Source organism: Nerophis ophidion, linkage group LG14 (genome assembly GCF_033978795.1).
Source record: "Nerophis ophidion isolate RoL-2023_Sa linkage group LG14, RoL_Noph_v1.0, whole genome shotgun sequence".
Lineage (NCBI taxonomy): Eukaryota > Metazoa > Chordata > Actinopteri > Syngnathiformes > Syngnathidae > Nerophis > Nerophis ophidion.
This window is the reverse complement of record NC_084624.1, coordinates 13,258,142-13,283,442: the sequence shown is the minus strand read 5'-3', so window position 1 is coordinate 13,283,442 and position 25,301 is coordinate 13,258,142. Positions and strand designations below refer to the sequence as shown.

At 40.2% G+C, this 25,301-nt stretch overlaps 1 protein-coding gene across 1 annotated transcript; it reads right to left on the bottom strand.

Moving 5' to 3' along the window:
- Positions 1 to 570: 570 nt before the first annotated feature.
- selenof (selenoprotein F) lies at positions 571 to 17,699 on the bottom strand. Its single transcript, XM_061919878.1, has 5 exons — positions 17,531 to 17,699; positions 12,389 to 12,556; positions 6,923 to 6,986; positions 1,298 to 1,347; positions 571 to 1,202 (listed from the first exon to the last, which is right to left on the bottom strand). Exons 1-5 carry the CDS (start codon positions 17,576 to 17,578, stop codon positions 1,071 to 1,073), a joined length of 462 nt encoding a protein of 153 aa, XP_061775862.1. The 5' UTR covers positions 17,579 to 17,699; the 3' UTR covers positions 571 to 1,070.
- Positions 17,700 to 25,301: the final 7,602 nt, after the last annotated feature.

Here is a 25,301-nt window from a genome sequence, read left to right as displayed (position 1 = left end):
TGGACTGGACTCTCGCGACTGTGTTAGATCCATTATGGATTGAACTTTCACAGTATCATGTTAGACCCGCTCGACATCCATTGCTTCCTCCTCTCCAAGGTTTTCATAGTCATCATTGTCACCGACGTCCCACTGGGTCATTATTGTCACCGATGTCCCACTGGGTGTGAGTTTTCCTTGCCCTTATGTGGGCCTACCGAGGATGTCGTAGTGGTTTGTGCATCCCTTTGAGACACTAGTGATTTAGGGCTATATAAGTAAACATTGATTGATTGATTGATTGATAATGTTCCCCTTTAATGTCCTAGCTGTGAAAATGTTGGATTCATAATGAAAGATTCCTATTAAACAAGGGATGACTGTATTTCGATTTATAGAATCCACAGGCAAAAACAGCAATGCTCCCAAGTGAGAAGCCTAACTCTAGAAAAGTCATATCCTCACAGTATCAGATTTTATGGAATAAACCGGTGATGCATCTTTATACCACTAGGTGTCACTGTTTACTGATAAAACCACACTGGTTTGTCCCTGAGCTGGGACCATTCAACTTGAAAAACAGAGACGTCGTTGAAAGAAAATAATTGTTTACTGTTGCATATTGAAATCTCGTCAACAACAAGTCCAGTTTCTGTCCGAAGCAAACGAAGCAGAGGAACACACACACATCAGAGCTCACTTCCCAACAGTTGGTTTAAGGTGAGGTCTTCACTCAAGTGTTCCACTGCCGATACGTCTGCTTTAAGACAGCAACTTGGAACCATTCCCTCTTTATTCATATTCTATTGCAAGCACTATTAGAAAAAGAAAGTTGACAAAAAAAACGAAAGGAAGGAAAATCCGGCTAATATTTGCTCTATTCCTTGAAAATGTAAGATTGATTTTTCCAGGTATAAAATCTGAGACTTCAGCAGCTATCTAACGATGCTAAGAGGCAAAATACCTACAAGGCACATTTCACCACAACTGTTTTTTTTCTCCGCCCCGTCTATAATCTAAGTTTAAAATGTAGATGATGTGGAGAAAACAAATGTCATAAACTGTCCCTTTAACTATAGAAAATAAAAGGTTTATATCCGGTCTAACTTCTCACTCAAGAACTCCTCCACGCTGTCTGTGTTCCACTTGAGGATGCTGAGCTCCTCGGCGATGTTCCCGTTGTCGTCCATAAGCTTGAGTACAGGGTCGGAGCCGCGCACATACTGAGAGGGGGCGGGAGGAAGAGGACAGGGGTGTTAGCGATACAGCCTCAAGAAAAAAAAACAGGAAGGATCTCAGGATGCCACAAAACACACACCTTGACCTGAAGACCCTTGAACATCTTCGGCTTGTCGCTCCTGACAAAAGCTGTGGTAATTGAAAGGAGGACAACAGAAGAGCAGTGAGGCATGTTTAGGTCAGGCGCGGGTCCATTAGTTCTATCTTGGTGGTGTAATTAGCGACAGCTGCAAAGCCTCCAGAGGACGCTGCATCTTGAGGAGACACATGCAGGACAGCTACAAGCTGTAGTAAACAAATGGCGGACATATGGCACAGACGGCCAGCGGAACGTCTTTAAGGGGACAGAAGAGCTGCAGTTAATGATCAACGTAACGCGACACTGAATAAATGCTGCGCTGTGGTGGTCCACTCTTAAAACTAACCTTCCAGAAGACCACCCATGCAGAAAGGGATTCTGGACAATCTACAGGTCCTGGACTAGACCCCTTTAATTTGTAATACAAACCCCGTTTCCGTATGAGTTGGGAAATTGTGTTGGATGTAAATATAAACGGAATACAATGATTTGCAAATCCTTTTCAACCCATATTCAATTGAATGCACTACAAAGACAAGATATTTGATGTTCAAACTCATAAAATGTACATATTTTTTTGCAAATAATTAACTTAGAATTTCATGGCTGCAGCACGTGCCAAAGTAGTTGGGAAAGGGCATGTTCACCACTGTGTTACATCACCTTTTCTTTCAACAACACTCAATAAACGTTTGGGAACTGAGGAAACTAATTGTTGAAGCTTTGAAAATGGAATTCTTTCCCAGTCTTGTTTTTTGTAGAGCTTCAATCGTTCAACAGTCTGGGGTTTCCGCTGTCGTATTTTACGCTTCATAACGCGCCACATTTTTTCGATGGGAGACTGGTCTGGACTGCAGGCGGGCCAGGAAAGTACCCGCACTCTTTTTTTTACGAAGCCACGCTGTTGTAACACTTGTCTTGCTGAAATAAGCAGGGGCGTCCATGATAACGTTGCCTGGATGACAACATATGTTGCTCCAAAACCTGTATGGACCTTTCAGCATTAATGGTGCCTTCACAGATGTGTAAGTTACCCATGCCTTGGGCACTGATGCACCCCCATACCATCACAGATGCTGGCTTTTGAACTTTGCGCCTATAACAATCCGAATGGTTATTTTCCTCTTTGTTCTGGAGGACACCATGTCATCTGTTTCCAAATATAATTCGACATGTGGACTCGTCAGACCACAGAACACCTTTCCACTTTGCATCAGTCCATCTTAGGTGAGCTGGGTCCAGCCGGCGGCGTTTCAGGATATTGTTAAAAAATGGGTTTGGCTTTGCATAGTAGAGGTTTAACTTGCACTTACAGATGTAGCGACCAACTGTAGTTACTGACAGTGGTTTTTTGAAGTGTTCCTGAGTCCATGTGGTGATATCCTTTACATACTGATGTCGGTTTTTGATGCAGTACCGCCTGAGGGTTCAAAAGTCCGTAATATCATCGCTTATGTGCAGTGATTTCTCCAGATTCTCTGAACTTTTTGATGATTTTACGGACTGTAGATGGTAAAATCCTTAAATTCCTTGCAATAGCTCGTTGAGAAATGTTGTTCTAAAACTGTTCGACAATTTGCTTACAAAGTGGTGACTCTAACCCTATTCTTGTTTGTGAATTACTTAGCAGTTCATGGAAGCTGCTTTTATACCCAATCATGGCACCCAACTGTTCCCAATTAGCCTGCACACCTGTGGGATGTTCCATATAAGTGTTTGATGAGCATTCCTCAACTTTATCAGTATTTATTGCCACCTTTCCCAACTTCTTTGTCACGTGTTGCTGGCATCAAATTCTAAAGTTAATGATTATTTGCAAAAAAAAATGTTTATCAGTTTGAACATCAAATATGTTGTCTTTGTAGCATATTCAACTGAATATGGGTTGAAAATGATTTGCAAATCATTGTATTCCGTTTACATCCAAAACTATTTCCCAACTCATATGGAAACGGGGTTTGTACAAATGAAAATACAAAGACTCAAAACAAATCAAAAAGTCAAACTAGGGCTGGGCGGTATATGAATATACTCGATATATCGCAGGTTTGTCTCTGTGCGATACAGAAAATGACAATATCGTGATATTTGAGTATACGTTCTCACACAGTTGTTTTTAGCTGTGGGCATTAAACTACATACGCTTCCCACTCTTTCTTGTCCCTCCTTCTCACAGAAACTTAAAAACAAGCGCACCTTCTTACATACGTCACGTACTGTCACGTGTGCAACGTCACACGCTCCCGCGGAGCAAACAGGTAGCGACATGGTAACGTTAGCTGTGATGCTAGGGGTGCAGTGCGGGTGGTAATACCAGAGAGAGAAGGTGCGAATCTGGTTACAAATGGAGGAAGAATTAATCCCCAAGAAAAACAGCAGGGGATCCATAGTCTGGCGATGGTTTGGCTTCAAGCGGGAATATGTTCAATATTTATGCGGCAAAAGCGTTGCTACAAAAAGTAGCAGCACTGCTAATGTAGCATCGTTTGAAAAGTCACCCGCTCGAGAAACAAGAGTGCTTGAAACTCCACGTCAACATCTCCATTCGGTGCCACACCAACAAAATGCCCAAGCAACTATTTCCACATAAACACCGTATGAAAAAAAAAAATCAACAACATCTTCTCAGTTTCTAGCCGATACCATATAAAAAATAACGTAAAATAACGCAGTAACGCATCATGTAGTAACGGTAACTGAGTTAGTGATTATAAAAAAAATAACGCGTTAGACCAGTGGTTCTCAAATTGGGGTACGCGTACTACTGGGGGTACTTGAAGATATGCCAAGGGGTACCTGAGATTTTTTTTAAATATTCTAAAAGTAGCAACAATTCAAAAATCCTTTATAAATATATTTATTGAATAATATTTCAACAAAACATGAATGTAAGTTAATAAACTGTGAAAAAAAAATATGCAACAATGCAATATTCAGTGTTGACAGCTAGATTTTTTTGTTGACATGTTCCATAAATATTGATGTTAAAAATTTATTTTTTTTGTGAAGAAATGTTTAGAATTAAGTTGATGAATTCAGATGGATCTCTATTACAATCCCCCAAGAGGGCACTTCAAGTTGATGATTACTTCTATGTGTAGAAATCTTTAATTATAATTGAATCCCTTGTTAATTTTTCAACAAGTTTTTAGTTATTTTTATATAATTTTTTCCAAATAGTTCAAGAAAGACCACTACAAATGAGCAATAGTTTGCACTGTTATACAATTTAAAAAAACAGAAACTGATGACATAGTGCTGTATTTTACTTCTTTATCTCTTTTTTTCAACCAACAATGCCTTGCTCGGATTAGGGGTTACTTGAATTAAGCGGGAATGTGTTCAACATTTATGGGGAAAAAGCGTTGCTACAAAAAGTAGCAGCACTGCTAATGTAGCATTGTTTGAAAAGTCACCCGCGTGAGAATGAAGAGTGCTTGAAACTCCACATGTCAACATCTCCGTTGGGTGCCACACCAACAAAATGCACAAGCAACTATTTCCACATCAACACCGTATGAAAAAAAAAATCAACAGCATCTTCTCAGTTTCTAGCCGATACCATAAAAAAAATAACGTATAACAACGCAGTAACGCATCATGTAGTAACGGAAACCGAGTTACTGAATATAAAAAGTAACGCGTTAGACTACTATTTACCCCCGAAAATAACGCGTTAGTCCCGACACTGGTCATAAAGAACATCAACATTTTTTGACTCTGAGCGATAAAAATTGCTTATATTGTAATACATTTTTCCGCCATATCGCCCAGGCCTAATAGTGATAGATTGATTGATTGAAACTTTTATTAGTAGATTGCAAAATTTAGTACATATTCAGTACAATTGACCACTAAATGGTAACACCCGAATAAGTTTTTAAACTTGTTTAAGCCGGAGTCCACGTTAAAGGCCTACTGAAACCCACTACTACCCACCACGCAGTCTGATAGTTTATATATCAATGATGAAATATTAACATTGCAACACATGCCAATACAGCCTTTTTAGTTTACTAAATTGCAATTTTAAATCTCCCGGGAGTTTCTTCTTGAAAACGTTGCGTAAAAATGACGTGTACGCGTGACGTCACGGGCTGTTAGGAAATATGAGCGCTGCGCACACACACATCTAAAAGTCGTATGCTTTAAAATCATAATTACACAGTATTTTGGAGATCTGTGTTGCTGAATCTTTTGCAATTAGTTCAATTAATATTTGAGAAGTCAAAGTAGAAAGATGCAGTTGGGAAGCTTTAGCCTTTAGCCACACAAACACATGGTGATTCCTTGTTTAAAATTCCTGGAGGTGAAACTTTTCTATGGATCAGAGCGCGGTCAAGCGGACATTGATCCCGACCGAATGTGGTAAAAAGTCGCTTCTTACCGGAGATCAGCTTAGCTTGTCCCGTCCATAAAGCTGCCGTCGACTTCCCTGAGACATTGGCGTCAACATACCCGTGGACACACACCTCTGACTATCAGGTACTGTTAAACTCACTAAAACACTAGCAACACAATAGAAAGATAAGGGATTTCCCAGAATTATCCTAGTAAATGTGACTTAAAAACATCTGAATTCGTCCCAATGCAATCACGTTTTTTTTTTTTTTACTTTTTTTTTTTCTAGTCCGTCGCTATCAATATCCTCAAACACGAATCTTTCATCCTCGCTCAAATTAATGGGGAAATTGTCGTTTTGTCGGTCCGAATAGCTGTTTTTGTTGGAGGTTCCCCATTAAAAACTATGTAATTATGTGAGGAGCCATCAACATGTGACGTCATCGTCTGCAGGGCTTTTCTCTTAACGACCGAAAGTTGCGAACCTTATTGTGGATGTTCTCTACAAAATCGCGAAATGATAAGTATGACACATAGAATGGACCTGCTATCCCCGTTTAAATAAGAAAATCTCATTTCAGTAGGCCTTTAATCAATTCATGGTAGTGAGTAAGGCAACAAAACCGCTCTAAAACAACACCTCCAGGCAACTTCAACACTTTACTAATACCCTCCTCCATTCACATCCCATCTCCCCGGATTATAAACAACTCAAATGTACTTCTAATGTATATACTTGTTCTTATGCTATCTGAACTCACTATGTTCTCTGTTGGCTGTACATATCCTACTAAATAAGACCTACACTGTTTCAATGTCCACATTTCTCTGTTGATGCAATTGTTGATGACTGTGTTGGCCCTGCGATGAGATGGCGACTTGTCCAGGGTGTACCCTGCCTTCCGCCCGACTGTAGCTGAGATAGGCGCCAGCACCCCCCGCGACCCCAAAAGGGAATAAGCGGTAGAAAATGGATGGATGAAGTACTGATATCAACCAAAGCTCCTCATCCTACCCCCCGGATTGTAAATAATGTCAATAATTCAATGTACATACTATGATGATTAACTTGTGTGATGACTGTATTATGTTGATAGTATATATTTGTGCCATGAGTTGATTAACGTGGTCCCCGACTTAAACAAGTTGAAAAACTTTTTCGGGTGTTACCATTTAGTGGTCAATTGTACGGAATATGTACTGAACTGTGCAATCTACTAATAAAAGTATCAATCAATCAATCAATCAAAAACAACGTTTGAATGGTTCGTCAAGACAACTCACCTTGGACTTGAGGGAACCTCCCCAATTTTCATCCACACACCTCAAGGATGGCTCCGGCGTAGAGCTGTGTAGAAAGACAACAACACACGGTTGTTAAGGCAGGAGACAACCAAGTGAACAAACGCCCACACATGGAGATAAGCGCTGGTCCTGCTGGGGGCATGAAGGCAGCCCTGGAGGCATAAAAACATGTATCAGGGTCAACAGATGGTAGCGTTGGAATCAAGCCTCCAGAGTCGATGTTAAGTAAGTTTGAAGAAACTGGAGCCTCCAGCTGCTCTTTTGAAAAGGGGAGTGCTAATGTGTTCCGCACAACAGTTGTGATGTATATAACAGAGCTCAAGATGTTTCCATGTGCTCCCGGGGTTTTCAAAAAAGAGACCAATGTTACCCACCACACATCATTCAGGTATTTTTAGAACATCCACATATCCAAAGACGACTCATTACACACCCGGTGCCTCTGTGGTTTTAACAGTCAAACGCATTAAGAGCATATTAACTTTCTAATTAAAACCAGCCAAGTATTGCCTTCATGCGGCTATAAAAAAGGTTTCCTTCCAGCTACAAGCAGAGACAAAAACATGCCAGCCTGGTGATGTTAAATAGCAGCCACTCCTGAAAACACTAATTACCGAAAATTCGGGACTATAAGCCGCTAATTTTTTTCCTACGCTTTGTACCCTGCGGCTAATAATGGATTTTTCTTCCTGACAGCCATAAAGCGAATAGTTTTCATTAAAACACATGCAAAGACAATTAAGTGGTGTATCGTTGTTTGTGCTATGGGGCCATCTTTTGGACGAGTTCGGTACAATGCCTACAAGTGCCATTTTGTACCGCTTCTTGTTCTCGGGATCACAGGGGTGGCTGGAGCATACCCCAGCTGCATTCGGGGAGAAGACGGAGTACACACTAGACAAGTGGAATGCCTACAAGTATTTCCTGCTATTTGAAGCTTTAAAGCAGTAGTAAACGTGCCGTTGTGTTTTATAATCGTCTATAGAGTTTCTACTTGAAAGGATACTATATTTATCACGCCAAGCAACGTTTGTAAGTTTTACAATATAACCAAAACAATACTTACTTACTAAAGCATCCCATGTGTTTATCATGCATACTCAGTGTTTCCCTCAGAAAAATGTGTTAGTTAAGGTAGTGACTCTCCAGGGGGAGGGGACCGTGGAAGGGGGTGGGCGGGTGTAAGGATCGGTGTGACTCAGCCTGTTGCCATCACCATCACGTATCCACCTTGTCGCTGCCACCACAGCCTGGGGGGCAATAGACTACAGGCTGTGGTGACGTAGGCCGGCTTCGTCGCGTGAAGAAGCCTTCAACTTTCGGTTGAGTTTTCCGCTCCATTTGCTGAATTTCCATAAAGTAAAAACAAAACAGTCCTAGTTAACTGAAATACTAAAATAATGACTTACAAAGTCAAATTAATGACTTACTGTATGTAAGCGTTTGCAATAATCGTTTGAAAAGAAAAAGAAAAAGATTTAAAAGTGAGGCAACATGCTGACATATGCTCAACTCATCACGTTTAATTTATTACAGCATTTGGGAAGCCTGTAGTTGATTTTTAATATGTAAATGTTATCTTATTATCATTATGTGATAGCAGGGACCCTGCCATTCAAAACTAGGCTGCTACATTACTAATGATTAATGTAACTATAGCTGAAAAAATAGTACAATAGCAATAGGAGAGACTATTCATCCCTGAACACCATGGAGTTCATGTAGGCTTTATGATGCACTTTATTATATCAACTATCAGGGACAAAAACTCTTCATTTAACATAATGTCCTTTTTTTGCTAATTCAACACAGCTCAATCAACACAGAAAAACGTAAAGTTAACTGTAGGTCAATAATGCAGGTCTTTCTCTCAGACAGACAGGGCTTTGCTGCCCGTAACACACGCACACACACACCGAACAGTGAGCTAACGTTACGCTAAGAGCTAATTAGCCTTCACCTCAAGGACTGCGAGCGAGCTGAGCTGCCGCTTATGTTTCTAGAACGTCAACGGGCTCATAGTGATGTTGCTAGTAGTTGACTTGGAAGTGTTTATTATAATTTGGGGAGAGTCCGCTGCATTATGCTTACCTGCTAAACACCTCTCTGCTCACTCCACCCTGCCTGTGCCGTGAGCACTGACTAAATGTGCTCTGAATGCGCACTGCTGATTGGCTGTTACCCTCCGCGTGTAACCAATCAGATGGTTCTGTGTATGGGACAATGCTGGGTGCTGCAGAGACGTATTAACAGAGGCAGAGGCAGAACTAAGCGGAGCAGCTTGTTAAGACTTTAGGTAGACTTTGTTGTTAAGACGGCTGCTTTACCAACAAAGTGCTGCGGGAAACACTGATACTTGTACATGCTATCATGATGTAATGACGCTTGCATTGTTAGCATTACTAATATGATAACACGTTTAAGAGTGTCTGTGTTAGTACCTTACAATGGCATTATTTTTGTATTGTTTCGGTTTTACATATTCCTCAGTAAATTCACCAAAACGTCACCGTGGAGTTATTGAGTCTTTTTAGCTGATTGGAGAGCTAGCTTCTGCAGCTGGTGGGTCCATGACCATGACTTCTGTTTTATTTGATCAGCCGTTTTACTGCCGTGTTACAGACACCGTTTGGGGACATTTATGGTATGTAAATAAACATAATACTGTATCTTATTAGTAAGGGTCTAACGGTACGTTTATTTGTATTGAACCGTTTCGGTATGGAGGTTTCGGTTCGGTCCGTAGGTGTATCAAACGAGTACACATGCTAGCAGCGACCGGGCTCGGACAAAATGTAAATCCAGAGCTGGAAGACCCTCCAACCGAACGAGTTTCCACACGGACATATTAATTAGCGTACCGCACGTTGTGTAAACATTACACACCAAGGCATAACACACAGCCTGCTAGCAGCGACCAAGCTACGATAGACTGACCATACCTCCACTTTTCCCCGGACATGTCCTCTTTTGTGGGGCTGTCCGGGTGGAGTTTCTTAAATGCCTCATTTTAAGTTAGGGTTGCGTGTATTTTCAATGTATGTTCAGGGTTAAGAAGGGGTTAAAAACAACACAATTTGTGCACGCAGCAGCATTCGTGAGGGAGGGAGTTATGATAAACGTGCATGCGTCGCCAGGCTCTGCTTTTTACTCATAGATTTATCCGATTTTATTTTTTATTATCTATATAGCACGGGTGTCAAAAGCGTGCCCCGGAGGCCATTTGCGGCCCACAGCTAATGTTTTAAAGACCCATGGCACATTCGAAAAATTCTATTAAAATAAAGAAAAACATTAACAAAAGTGAAATAAAAAAGCTTAAAGGCTTAATGTAATTTAGAAAAAGTTGCAACGTTGACTAATGAAACAAAGCTGTTTTTTTTCTTTCAAACTGTCATTGCTCAAACTATGATATTGATTTAAAATCAATGTTATTATGAATTATTGACCTATCCAAGGTTCCGATTACTTCACATCAAATATTCCACTAAGAAAAATATTTTTGGTGGAAGATTTAGCAAATTTGTTGAATAAACAACCCAAAAATATATATTTTGTTGTTTTCCTAATGTACCGAAAATGAACCGAACCGTAACCTCTGAAACGAGGTACGTACCGAACCAAAATTTTTGTGTCCCGTTACACCCCTACTTAAAGGGGAACATTATCACAATTTCAAAAGGGTTAAAAACAATAAAAATCAGTTCCCAGTGGCTTGTTGTATTTTTTGAAGTTTTTTTCAAAATGTTACTGGTCCCGGAATATCCCTAAATAAAGTTTTAAAGTGCCTTATTTTCGCTATCTTCGAAACCACTATCCATTTCCCTGTGATGTCATACAGGGCTGCCAATACAAACAACATGGCTGTTACCACAGCAAGATATAGCGACATTAGCTCGGATTCAGACTCGGATTTCAGCGGCTTAAGCGATTCAACAGATTACGCATGTATTGAAACAGATGGTCGGAGTATGGAGGCAGATAGCGAAAACGAAATTAAAGAAGAAATTGAAACTATTGAGCAAATAGCTATTGACGCTATTCGGCCAAAGCGTGGGTGTACCTGATAAAGTGGCCCATAGCATGGCTGCCTTATTAGCATCGCCGGTAAAATGTGCAGACCAAACGATCAGGACTTTCGCATCTTGTGACACTGGAGCAATTTACATCCGTCGATTGGTAAGTGTTTGTTTCGCATTAAATGTGGGTATCTAGTTTCAAATGTACATACAGCTAGCGTAAATAGCATGTTAGCATCGATTAGCATAGCATGTTAGCATCGATTAGCTGGCAGTCATGCCGTGACCAAATATGTCTGATTAGCACATAAGTCAACAACATCCACAAAACTCACCTTTGTGATTTCGTTGACTTAATCGTTGCAAATGCATCTGCAGGTTATCCATACATCTCTGTGCCATGTCTGTCTTAGCATCGCCGGTCAAATGTGAAGACACTCTGGTACATTCAATGGGGGTCTTGCGGCAGATTTCAGGCCAGTGGTGCAACTTGAATCCCTCTCTGTTAGTGTTGTTACACCCTCCGACAACACGCCGACAAGGCATGATGTCTCCAAGATTCAAAAAAATAGTCGAAAAAACGGAAAATAACAGAGCTGAGACCCGGTGTTTGTAATGTGAAAATGAATATAGCGGGTGTGTTACCTCGGTGACGCTAAAAGACCAATAAACAGAAAGGCGTTTAATTTGCCTAAATTCACCCATTTAGAGTTCGGAAATCGGTTAAAAAAATAAATGGTCTTTTTTCTGCAACATAATGTATATATTGACGCTTGCATAGGTTTTGTGATAATGTTCCTCTTTAATAGACATTAAAAACATTGCTGTCCAACAGGAATCACAGAAAGCGCTAGTGTCTGTTTTTAATTCATTTACCATCACCAAACACATGCACGCAATGAGGACATAACAAAGCTTCGATGAAAAAGTTCATATTGTTGCACCCTAGGGAGCTGAGGTGCTGCTTGATGAATCTCGCCGATCGACCGGATGGTGAGGAGAGTCATTTGCTCGAGGCTTTAATGGCACAGCATTGATGGCCCTGCTGGAATTGTTACAGCAGGATAATTGCTGCTGTCGGGGAGAGAAGTGATGGGTGACACTGTCTCTACGAGTAGGGAGCACGCGGGTGCCTCTGTGACAACTTCACTAAACGCAAGAGGGTCCTTCATGCACTCTGGCGATGTGTGCCCAAAACATCGCTAAAACGCTAACTGTGCCACGACTGACGAGGAGTAGGTTTACGGTCGGAAGGCCACAACTCTTTCGTTTTAACAGCAGGTCAAGTGTATCCCTCCAAAGCCCAGTCACGGATAAAAACTTCAAACAACATGGAGGTCAGCTCGGTTTTACAGCTCAGTGCGTTGACATTTACTTTCTGTTTGTTCAGACAGTTGCAGTATTTTGTTTTTTGTTTTTTTTTTACCTTGCGCGCGCCTAACTGGGCTTCCTGCTGGCAGCAGTGCCTGCAGTCAGGCTGGAGCTTAGTGAGGTTGAACTCGCCGAGCAGGTCGCAGGAACTGCACAGCAGGTTGCTGGAAAAGCCCAGGTCTCTGCAAGCCTCCGACGACAGCTCGGAGCCATACGCCGACAGCTGAAAGGAGATGAAACGGAATATTTAGGCCTTGTTCACACAGCAGGTCAATTCCCATTTTTTTCATGTACATTTTTTCAAACCAGACCCTGGCCTCCTTCTTATGTGGATATAAATAAGATATGTGTCCGATGCGACTGCAGTCTGAACGATCGGTTCGCGTTCATCCATCACCAAAAAGCGTACTTGCCAACCTTGAGACCTCCATATCGGGATGTGGGGGGCGTGGTCGGGGGTAGGGCGGAGGTGTGGTTTGGGGGCGTGGTTAAGAGGAGAGTATATTTACAGCCAATTCACCAACTCGAGTATTTCATACATACATACATACACATATATGTATGAAATACTTAACTTTCAGTGAATTCTAGCTATATATATTTATTTTATTATATATATAAATAAAATAAATAGTTGAATTTCAGACGGCCCCTATCAAATACACAGTAATATTCATTCTTTTCTCAACACGGATCAATCGTCCTGTCCCCTTAGCAGAAAAACAGCCCCAAAGCATGATGTTTCCACCCCCATGCTTCACAGTAGGTTTGGTGTTCTAGGGATGTAACTCAGTATTCTTCTTCCTCCAAACATGACGAGTTGAGTTTATACCAAAATGGATACATGGATGATACAGCAGAGGATTGGGAGAATGTCATGTGGTCAGATGAAACCAAAATAGAAAGTTTTGGTATAATCTCAACTCGTCGTGTTTGGAGGAAGAAGAATACTGAGTTGCATCCCAAGAACACCACACCTACTGTGAAGCATGGGGGTGGAAACATCATGCTTTGGGGCTGTTTTTCTGCTAAGGGGACAGGACGATTGATCCGTGTTAAGGAAAGAATGAATGGGGCCATGTATCGTGCGATTTTGAGCCAAAACCTCCTTCCATCATTGAGAGCTTTGAATGGTTCACCATATACTTATTTTCCACCAAAGCCGCTGCTCCTCCACATCGAGAGGAGCCAGACGTGGTGGTTCGGGCATCTGGTCAGGATGCCACCGGAGATCCTCCCGAGGGAGGTGTTTCGGGCACGTCTGACCACGGGGAAGACCCAGGACACGTTGGGAAGACTACATCCCCTGGCTGGCCTGGGAACGTCTCGGGATCCCCCGGAAGGAGCTGGACGAAGTGGCTAGGGAGAGGGAAGTGTGGGCTTACCTGCCCGCGACCCGACCTCGGATAAACGGAAGAAGATGAATGCATGGATACATTGTTTAAAGGCCTACTGAAACCCACTACTACCGACCACGCAGTCTGATAGTTTATATATCAATGATGAAATAACATTGCAACACATGCCAATACGGTCTTTTTAGTTTACTAAATTGCAATTTTAAATTTCCGGCGAAGTGTCCTGTTCAAAACTTCGCGGTATGATGACGCGTGCGTTTGACGTCACCCGTTGTTGCGGACATTTTTTTCCAGCCCGATCCAAGCTATAAGTAGTCTGCTTTAATCGCATAATTACACAGTATTCTGGACATCTGTGTTGCTGAATCTTTTGCAATTTGTTCAATTACTAATGGAGAAGTCAAAGAAGAAAGATGGATGTGGGAAACGGTGTATTGCAGCTGCCTTTAACCACACAAACACAGCCGGTGTTTCCTTGTTTAAAATTCCCAAAGGTGAAGCTTTACTATGGATCAGAGCGGTCAAGCGAACATGGATCCCGACCACATGTCAACCGGCAGGTTTCGGTGAGAAAATTGTGGTAATAACTCGCCTCTTACCGTAGTTATGAGCGGAGCTTGCGTCCTCCTGCAGTTGTGGACTATTACCTCCTCGCACCGGAGACACTGGCGGTCACTACACCCGTGGCCACACCCCTCCGACTTTCAGGTACCATATAATCTCACTAAAACTAGTAACACAATACGCATATAAGGGATTTTCCAGAATTATCCTAGTAAATGTGTCTAAAAACATCTGAATCGCTCTCACTGCCCTCGCCTTTTTTTTCTTCTTTCTAGTCCTTCACTCTCACTATCCTCATCCACAAAACTTTAAAGGCCTACTGAAACCCACTACTACCCACCACGCAGTCTGATAGTTTATATATCAATGATGAAATATTAAAATTGCAACACATGCCAATACGGCCTTTTTAGTTTACTAAATTGCAGTTTTAAATTTCCCGGGAGTTCCGTCTTAAAAACGTCGTGTAATGATGACGTGTACGCAAGACATCACGGGTTTTTAGGAATTATGAGCGCTGCACACACACACAGCTAAATGTCGTCTGCTTTAACCGCATAATTACACAGTATTTTGGAGAACTGTGTTGCTGAATCTTTTGCAATTTGTTCAATTACTATTGGAGAAGTCAAAGAAGAAAGATGGATGTGGGAAGCGGTGTATTGCAGCTGCCTTTAACCACACAAACACAGCCGGTGTTTCCTTGTTTAAAATTCCCAAAGGTGAAGCTTTACTATGGATCAGAGCGGTCAAGCGAACATGGATCCCGACCACATGTCAACCGGCAGGTTTCGGTGAGAAAATTGTGGTAATAACTCGCCTCTTACCGTAGTTATGAGCGGAGCTTGCATCCTCCTGCAGTTGTGGACTATTACCTCCTCGCACCGGAGACACTGGCGGTCACTACACCCGTGGCCACACCCCTCCGACTTTCAGGTACCATATAATCTCACTAAAACTAGTAACACAATACGCATATAAGGGATTTTCCAGAATTATCCTAGTAAATGTGTCTAAAAACATCTGAATCGCTCTCACTGCCCTCGCCTTTTTTTTCTTCTTTCTAGTCCTTCACTCTCACTATCCTCATCCACAAAACTTTAAAGGCCTACTGAAACCCACTACTACCCACCACGCAGTCTGATAGTTTATATATCAATGATGAAATATTAAAATTGCAACACATGCCAATACGGCCTTTTTAGTTTACTAAATTGCAGTTTTAAATTTCCCGGGAGTTCCGTCTTAAAAACGTCGTGTAATGATGACGTGTACGCAAGACATCACGGGTTTTTAGGAATTATGAGCGCTGCACACACACACAGCTAAATGTCGTCTGCTTTAACCGCATAATTACACAGTATTTTGGAGAACTGTGTTGCTGAATCTTTTGCAATTTGTTCAATTAATAATGCAGAAGTCAAAGTAGCAAGATGGAGTTGGGAAGCTTTAGCCTTTAACCACACAAACACAAGGTGATTCCTTGTTTAAAATTCCTGGAGGTGAAACTTTACTATGGATCAGAGCGGGGTCAAGCGAACATGAATCACGACGGAATGTCAACCAGCAGGTTTCGGTGAGGAAATTGTGGTTAAAAAGTTGCTTCTTACCGGAGAAAAGCTGAGCTTGTGCCGTCCAAAGATGCAGTCGACTCCCCTGAGACATTGGCGTCAAGACACCCGTGGACATACACCTCCGACTATCAGGTACTATTTAACTCACTAAAACATTAGCAACACAATAGAAAGATAAGGGATTCCCCAGAATTATCCTAATAAATGTGTCTAAAAACATCGGAATCCGTCCCAATGCAATCGCGGTTTTTTTTGTGGTTTTTTTTCAATATCCTCAAACACGAATCTTTCATCCTCGCTCAAATTAATGGGGAAATTGTCGTTTTCTCGGTCCGAATAGCACTTTTTGTTGGAGGCTCCCATTAAAAAAAATGTGAATATGTGAGGACCCCCCACACTTGCGATCTCATCGTCCGCGACTTCCGGTAGAGACAGGGCTTTTGTCTTAGCACCGAAAGTTGCGAACTTTATCGTGGATGTTCTCTACTAAATCCTTTCAGCAAAAATATGGCAATATCGTGAAATGATCAAGTATGACACATACAATGGACCTGCTATCCCCGTTTGAATAAGAAAATCTCATTTCAGTAGGCCTTTAATCCTCCCTCAAATTAATGGGTAAATTCTCGCTTTCTCGGTCCGAATCGCTCTAGCTGCTGGTGGCTATGATTGTAAACAATGTCAGGATGTGAGGAGCTCTACAACTAGGGACGTCACGCGCACATCGTCTGCTACTTCCGGTAAAGGCAAGGCTTTTTTATTAGCGACCGAAAGTTGCGAACGTTATCGTGGATGTTCTCTACTAAATCCTTCTAGCAAAAATATGGCAATATTGCAAAATGATCAAGTATGACACATAGAATAGACCTGCTATCCCTGTTTAAATAAGATAATCTCATTTCAGTAGGCCTTTAATCCTCGCTCAAATTAATGGGTGAATTGTCGCTTTCTCGGTCCGAATCGCTCTAGCTGCTGGTGGCTGTGATTGTAAACAATGTGAGGAGTTCTACAACCAGGGACGCCACGCGCACATCGTCTGGTACTTCCGGTAAAGGCAATACTTTTTTATTAGCGACAAAAGTTGCAAACTTTATCGTCGATGTTCTCTACTAAATCCTTCCAGCAAAAATATGGCAATATCGCGAAATGATCAAGTATGACACATAGAATGGACCTGCTATGCCCGTTTAAATAAGAAAATCTCATTTCAGTAGGCCTTTAATGCAATTGGCAGGGCATCACAACAAAATTAGGCATAATAATGTGTTAATTCCACGACTGCATATATCGGTATGGTTTGATATCGGAATCGGTAATTAAGAGTTGGACAATATCGGGATGTCGGCAAAAAAGCCATTATCAGACATCTCAACTAAAAAGTTAGAGATGATCACCCGTAAATACATTTGTACTGGCTTACTTATATCAAGTCAACGTTGTACATATTTGCTTCTGAATTCCGTCACATTTATGCTATATTGATATAATTTAAACACAGCAAGTTATTACTTTAACCGGAAAATGCTTTATTACCGAGAGGGGCTCACATATTTTGAGCTAAGCAGCCACGTCACATTACAGCTCCGGGGAAAAAACGGGATTTTCATAAATTTTAAACACACCACCCACCCTTACTGGTGATAATAAGAATCTTAACAAAACGACAAGTATTGATATTGAATGTTATAGCATTCAACTTACCGTTTTTATAAAGGATAGCAACCACAGAAGATACACTTCCCCCGACATTTTGGAGCTTGCTCGCAAAACTACAATGAAGGACCTCTGGTATAAATGAAGGAGTGCCTTACGGCGCCTGCTTGAAATACTTTCGCTGAAAAAAATAGAACAATGTTATTACTAAACTATAATAAGAATCTTAAAGCAACGACAATTAATAATCTTGAATTTTATAGCAGTCAAATTAACGTTTTTATAAAGGATAGCAGCCACAGGAGATACACTTCTCCCGACATTTTGGAGCTTGCTCGCAAAACTACAATGAAGGACCTTTGGTATAAATGAAGGAGTGCCTTACGGCGCCTGATTAAAATACTTTCGCTCGAAAAATTAGAACAATGTTATTATTAAACTATAATAAGAGTCTTAAAGCAACGACAAGTAATAATCTTGAATTTTATAGCAGTCGAATTAACGTTTTTATAAAGGATAGCAGCCACAGGAGATACACTTCCCCCTACATTTTGGAGCTTGCTATTAAAAACTACAATGAAGGACCTCTGGTATAAATGAAGGAGTGCCTTACGGCGCCTGATTGAAATACTTTCGCTGAAAAAATTTGAAAAAAGTTTTTACTTAACTATAATAAGAATCTTAAAGCAATGACAAGTAATAATATTGAATTTTATAACATTCAACTTAACGTTTTTATAAAGGATAGCAGCCACAGGAGATACACTTCCCCCGACATTTTGGAGCTTGCTCACTAAAAATACAATGAAGGACCTCTGGGATGAATTAAGGAGTGCCTTACTGTGCCTGATGGAAATACTTCCGCTGAATAAATTAGAAAAATGTTATTACTAAACTATAATAAGAATCTTAAAGCAACGACAAGTAATGATCTTCAATGTTATAGCATTCAGCTTACCGTTTTTATAAAGGATAGCAGCCACAGTAGATACACTTCTCCCGACATTTTAATTTTTTAATTTTTATGTTTATTTATAAATTTCAACAATAAAAAAAACAGATGAGAAACAATAAACAAAATAGTTCAACAACAGTATAAAACATTACAAAACAATATAAAACAGTAGAAAACAGCGCCAGGGGGTTGTAAATTCAATGTAACAAAATAGAATACAAAACAATATATTTATATAATAAACCAGGTGCAAAGCCATAGGCTCGTTCAGATTCATTAAATAACTTAAATTTGGAACACAGCATCACCGTTTTTACAACTGTTTTTCTTGTTAGAGCTAGAGAGCGTTTTAAAGTAAAGTTCAAAATCTTTTTTAAAGCACAAAAGGCAGGCCGGGTATTGAGAAACTTACATTTATCAATACAAAACTTAGCCATTAGTATAATGAGGTTGCAAAGGTAGAATTTATTTTCTAATTTTTGTTCACACAGTGTGAAACCAAATACCGTATTTCCTTGAATTGCCGCAGTGCATATAGTATGCGCCTGCCTTGAATTACCGCCGGGTCAAACTCGTAACGTCACGAGTGACACTTCCCCTGTCATCATTTTCAAAATTGAAGAGGCTGATTTCAATACCGGTAATTTGAAATCGCTTAAAGGGAAGAAGATTAAGAGCTATTCGGTAGGATTTAAGGTCTAAACTTACATCACACTCAATTTTTTACTGCCGGAGTGAGAAGAGGTTTTAAAATAATTAGCGCATGCTTACTTTTACCGCATGGCTTTGGTAAGCGCAGAGGTGAGAAGAGGTTTTAAATTAAGTAGCGCCCCGGCGGCAATTCAAGGAAATACGGTATCACATCTTTTTGACATTTTGAAGCTTGCTCGCAAAAAACTACAATGAAGGACCACTGGGATAAATGAAGGAGTGCCTTACTGTGCCTGATTGAAATACTTTCGCTGAATAAATTATAAAAATGGGATTACTAAACCATAAATAAAACGATAGCACTATGCCTAAAAAAATAAAAAAAATATTTTTGGTATTTTATTATTTGCATTTATGAAAATACCTGGTTACATTTAGACCTCCACCCCAAATCACACCTCACTCCAACCCACTTCTCCAAAGTGGGCTGGCTCAGGGTGGACGACAGAGTCAAACAACTTGCACTGAGCCTAGTCTATAAAATCCGCTACACCTCCCTGATACCGAAGTACATGTCAAACTACTTCCTTAACGTAAATGACCGCCATAACCACAACACCAGGGGGAACTCCACAAACCACGTTAAACCCAGATTCCCATCCAACAAAGGTCTTAACTCATTCTCTTTCTATGCCACATCAATGTGGAATGCACTCCCAACAGGTGTAAAAGAAAGTGCATCTCTATATTCCTTCAAAACCGCTCTAAAACAACACCTCCAGGCAACTTCAACACTTTACTAATACCCTCCTCCATTCACATCCCATCTCCCCGGATTATAAATAACCTAATGTAAATAATCAAATGTACTTCCAATGTATTTACTTGCTCTTATGCTATCTGAACTCACTATGTTCTCTGCTCGCTGTACATATCCTACCAAGTAAGACCTACGTACACCAGGGGTGTCAGATGTACGGCCCGCGGGCCAGATCCGGCACGCAAACAGGTTTCATCCGGCCCGCGGGATGAGTTCCCTAAGTATAAAAATGAATCGCTCAGGCTTTCCCCTGACAGTTTGTCTATGTTTTAGTTTTTTCCTCTGCATTTGTCTTTCCTCTGTGTTTAGTATCTCCTGTCTTTAGTTCCTGTCTAGTGCTCTTATTTTATCAGCTTCCTGTCTTGTTCCCTGAGTGCTGTGTTCCTCCTCAGCTGCGGCTGATTGGCACCTAAGCCACACCTGTAGCCAATCAGCCTGCTCCTATTTGTACCTGCTTTGTCTTGTGTCAGTTGCTGGATCATTGTATTGTTGTGGCCTCATGTCACTCTTGTGTCTTTGCTACCTGTCGTGTCTGGCATCATTTCAGCTACTACCTGTCGTGCTACATCTTGTCCTGGTCGTCGTAGCGGTAAGCTGTTTTTGTTAGCCATTAGCTATTTCGAGTTTTTCTGTTTGTTATCGGGCTTCACGGTGGCAGAGGGGTTAGTGCGTCTGCCTCACAATACGAAGTTCCTGCAGTCCTGGGTTCAAATCCAGGCTCGGGATCTTTCTGTGTGGAGTTTGCATGTTCTCCCCGTGAATGCGTGGGTTCCCTCCGGGTACTCCGGCTTCCTCCCACTTCCAAAGACATGCACCTGGGGATAGGTTGATTGGCAACACTAAATTGGCCCTAGTGTGTGAATGTGAGTGTGAATGTTGTCCGTCTATCTGTGTTGGCCCTGCGATGAGGTGGCGACTTGTCCAGGGTGTACACTGCCTTCCGCCCGATTGTAGCTGAGATAGGCGCCAGCGCCCCCCGCGACCCCGAAAGGGAATAAGCGGTAGAAAATGGATGGATGGATGGATGTTGACTCTGCATTATTTATTATTATTATTTTTTTTACAGAAGCCTAAAATAATTGGCTCAGAAATGCTACCTCTGTTTTTGTTGTTTTAACCATCCATCCATCCATCTTTTTCCGCTTATCTGAGGTTGGGTCGTGGGGGCAGCAGCCTAAGTAGGGAAGCCCAGACTTCCCTCTCCCCAGCCACTGGGTCTATCTCCTCCCGGGGGATCCCGAGGCGTTCCCAGGCCAGCCGGGAGACATAGTCTTCCCAACGTGTCCTGGGTCTTCCCCGTGGCCTGTGTTTTAACTGATTTGTGAAATACCCTTCACCCATAGTGTATTCTCTGAGAACATCTGTTTTTGTTTCCAATGTTTTGAGGCATTATTTATATTTTTTACATTACAATGGTCCACTAGACCAGTGGTCCCCAACCACCGGGCCGCAGAAGAAATTTTTATTCATTTTTATTAAAAATAAAAAAATAAAAAATGTTTTTTATTTTTTATTAAATCAACATAAAAAAACACAATATACACTTACAATTAGTGCACCAACCACAAAAACCTCCCTTTTTCATGACAAAAACGTCCCTTTTTCATGAGAAAACGAAAAAAAAAAATGGACCCCCTGGGCCGCGGGACAAATTAAGCGTTGACCGGTCCGCGGATACAAAAAGGTTGGGGACCACTGCTTTAAGGAACTGATTCTAGTGATTCAGTACAGGAAAATGAACAGTGGCTTTGAGAGAGCGAAACCAAGGCACTTTAAAGCTTTTTTTAGGGATATTCCGGGACTGGTAAAATTTTGAAAAAAAAACTTCAAAAAATACAACAAGCCACTGGGAAATGATTTTTATTGTTTTTAACCCTTTTGAAATTGTGATAATCTTCCCCTTTAAGGCAGTGGTCCCCAACCACCGGGCCGTGGCCCGATTGTTACCGGGCCGCACAATAATTTTTTATCCATTTTTATTAAAAAAAAAAAAAAGTTTTTTTTTTTTTTTTTTTTAAATCAACAGAAAAAACACAATATACACTTACAATTAGTGCACCAACCACAAAAACCTCCCTTTTTCATGACAAAAACGTCCCTTTTTCATGAGAAAACGAATAAAGAAAAATAAAATGGATCCACCCCGGGCCGCAGGACAAATTATTAAGCGTTGACCGGTCCGTGGATACAAAAAGGTTGGGGACCACTGCTTTAAGGAACTGATTCTAGTGATTCAGTACAGGAAAATGAACAGTGGCTTTGAGAGAGCGAAAATAAGGCACTTTAAAGCTTTTTTTAGGGATATTCCGGGACCGGTAAGATTTTGAAAAAAACTTCAAAAAATACAACAAGCCACTGGGAAATGATTTTTATTGTTTTTAACCCTTTTGAAATTGTGATAATCTTCCCCTTTAAGGCAGTAGTCCCCAACCACCGGGCCGTGGCCCGATTGGTACCGGGCCGCAGAATTTTTTTTTATCCATTTTTATAAAAAAATAAAAATGTTTTTTTTTTTTTTTTATTTTGTATTAAATCAACAGAAAAAACACAATATACACTTACAATTAGTGCACCAACCACAAAAACCTCCCTTTTTCATGACAAAAACGTCCCTTTTTCATGAGAAAATGAAAAAAAAAAAAAAGATCCCCCCGGGCCGCAGGACAAATTATTAAGCGTTGACCGGTCTGCGGATACAAAAAAGTTGGGGACCACTGCTTTAAGGAACTGATTCTAGTGATTCAGTACAGGAAAATGAACAGTGGCTTTGAGAGAGCGAAACTAAGGCACTTTAAAGCTTTTTTTAGGGATATTCCGGGACTGGTAAAATTTTGAAAAGAAAACTTCAAAAAATACAGCAAGCCATTGAGAAATGATTTTTATTGTTTTTAACCCTTTTGAAATTGTGATAATTTTCCCCTTTAAGGCAGTGGTCGCCAACCACCGGACCGTGGCCCGATTGGTACCGGGCCGCAGAAGAATTTTTTATCCATTTTTATTTAAAGAAAAAAAAATATATATATATATATATATTTTATTTTATTTTTTATTAAATCAACAGAAAAAACACAATATAAACTTACAATTAGTGCACCAACCACAAAAAAACCCAAAAAAACAGAAAAGTGAACAGTGGCTTCGAGAGAGCAAAAATAAGGCACTTTAAAGCTTTTTTTTTAGTGATATTCCGGGACCGGTAAAATTTTGAAAAAAAAAACTTCAAAAAATACAACAAGCCACTGGGAAATGATTTTTGTTGTTTTTAACCCTTTTGAAATTGTGATAATCTTCCCCTTTAAGGCAGTAGTCCCCAACCACCGGGCCGTGGCCCGATTGGTACCGGGCCGCAGAATTTTTTTTTATCCATTTTTATAAAAAAATAAATAAATAAAAATGTTTTTTTTTAAATTTTATTTTGTATTAAATCAACAGAAAAAACACAATATACACTTACAATTAGTGCACCAACCACAAAAATCTCCCTTTTTCATGACAAAAACGTCCCTTTTTCATGAGAAAATGAAAAAAAAAAAAAAGGATCCCCCGGGCCGCAGGACAAATTATTAAGCGTTGACCGGTCCGCAGATACAAAAAAGTTGGGGACCACTGCTTTAAGGAACTGATTCTAGTGATTCAGTACAGGAAAATGAACAGTGGCTTTGAGAGAGCGAAACTAAGGCACTTTAAAGCTTTTTTTAGGGATATTCCGGGACTGGTAAAATTTTGAAAAAAAAACTTCAAAAAATACAGCAAGCCATTGAGAATTGATTTTTATTGTTTTTAACCCTTTTGAAATTGTGATAATCTTCCCCTTTAAGGCAGTGGTCGCCAACCACCGGACCGTGGCCCGATTGGTACCGGGCCGCAGAATAATTTTTTATCCATTTTTATTTAAAGAAAAAAAAATATATATATATTTTATTTTTTATTAAATCAACAGAAAAAACACAATATAAACTTACAATTAGTGCACCAACCACAAAAAAATAAAAAAAAAACAGAAAAGTGAACAGTGGCTTCGAGAGAGCAAAAATAAGGCACTTTAAAGCTTTTTTTTTAGGGATATTCCGGGACCGGTAAAATTTTGAAAAAAAAAATTCAAAAAATACAACAAGCCACTGGGAAATGATTTTTGTTGTTTTTAACCCTTTTGAAATTGTGATAATCTTCCCCTTTAAGGCAGTGGTCCCCGACCACCGGGCCGTGGCCCGATTGGTACCGGGCCGCAGAAGAATTTTTTTATCCATTTTTATTTAAAAAAATAAATAAATAAAATAAAAATGTTTTTTTGTTTTTTTAATTAAATTAAATCAACAGAAAAAACACAATATACACTTACAATTAGTGCACCAACCACAAAAACCTCCCTTTTTCATGACAAAAACGTCCCTTTTTCATGAGAAAAATAAATAAATAAAATGGATCCCCCCCGGGCCGCAGGACAAATTATTAAGCGTTGACCGGTCCGCAGATACAAAAAGGTTGGGGACCACTGCTTTAAGGAACTGATTCTCGTGATTCAGTACAGGAAAATGAACAGTGGCTTTGAGAGAGCGAAACTAAGGCCCTTTAAAGATTTTTTTAGGGATATTCCGGGACCGGTAAAATTTTGAAAAAAAAACTTCAAGAAATACAACAAGCCACTGGGAAATGATTTTTATATTTTTTAACCCTTTTGAAATTGTGATAATCTTCCCCTTTAAGGCAGTGGTCCCCAACCACCGGGCCGTGGCCCGATTGGAATGGGCCGCAGAATAATTTTTTATCCATTTTTATTAAAAAAAAAGAATAAATAAAATAATGTTTTTTTTATTTTTTATTAAATCAACATAAAAAACACAATATACACTTACAATTAGTGCACCAACCACAAAAACCTCCCTTTTTCATGACAAAAACGTCCCTTTTTCATGAGCAAATGAAAAAAAAAAAAAAATTGATCCCCCCGGGCCGCAGGACAAATTATCAAGCGTTGACCGGTCTGCGGATACAAAAAGGTTGGGGACCATTGCTTTAAGGAACTGATTCTAGTGATTCAGTACAGGAAAATGAACAGTGGCTTTGAGAGAGCGAAAATAAGGCACTTTAAAGCTTTTTTTTAGGGATATTCCGGGACCGGTAAAATTTTGAAAAAAAATTTTGAAAAATACAACAAGCCACTGGGAACTGATTTTTATTGTTTTTAACCCTTTTGAAATTGTGATAATCTTCCCCTTTAAGGCAGTGGTCCCCAACCACCTGGCCGTGGCCCGATTGGTACCGGGCCGCAGAATAATTTTTTATCCATTTTTATTAAAAATAAATAAATAAATAAAATAAAAATGTTTCTTTTTGAATTTTTCTTTTGATTAAATCAACATAAAAAACACAATATACACTTACAATTAGTGCAC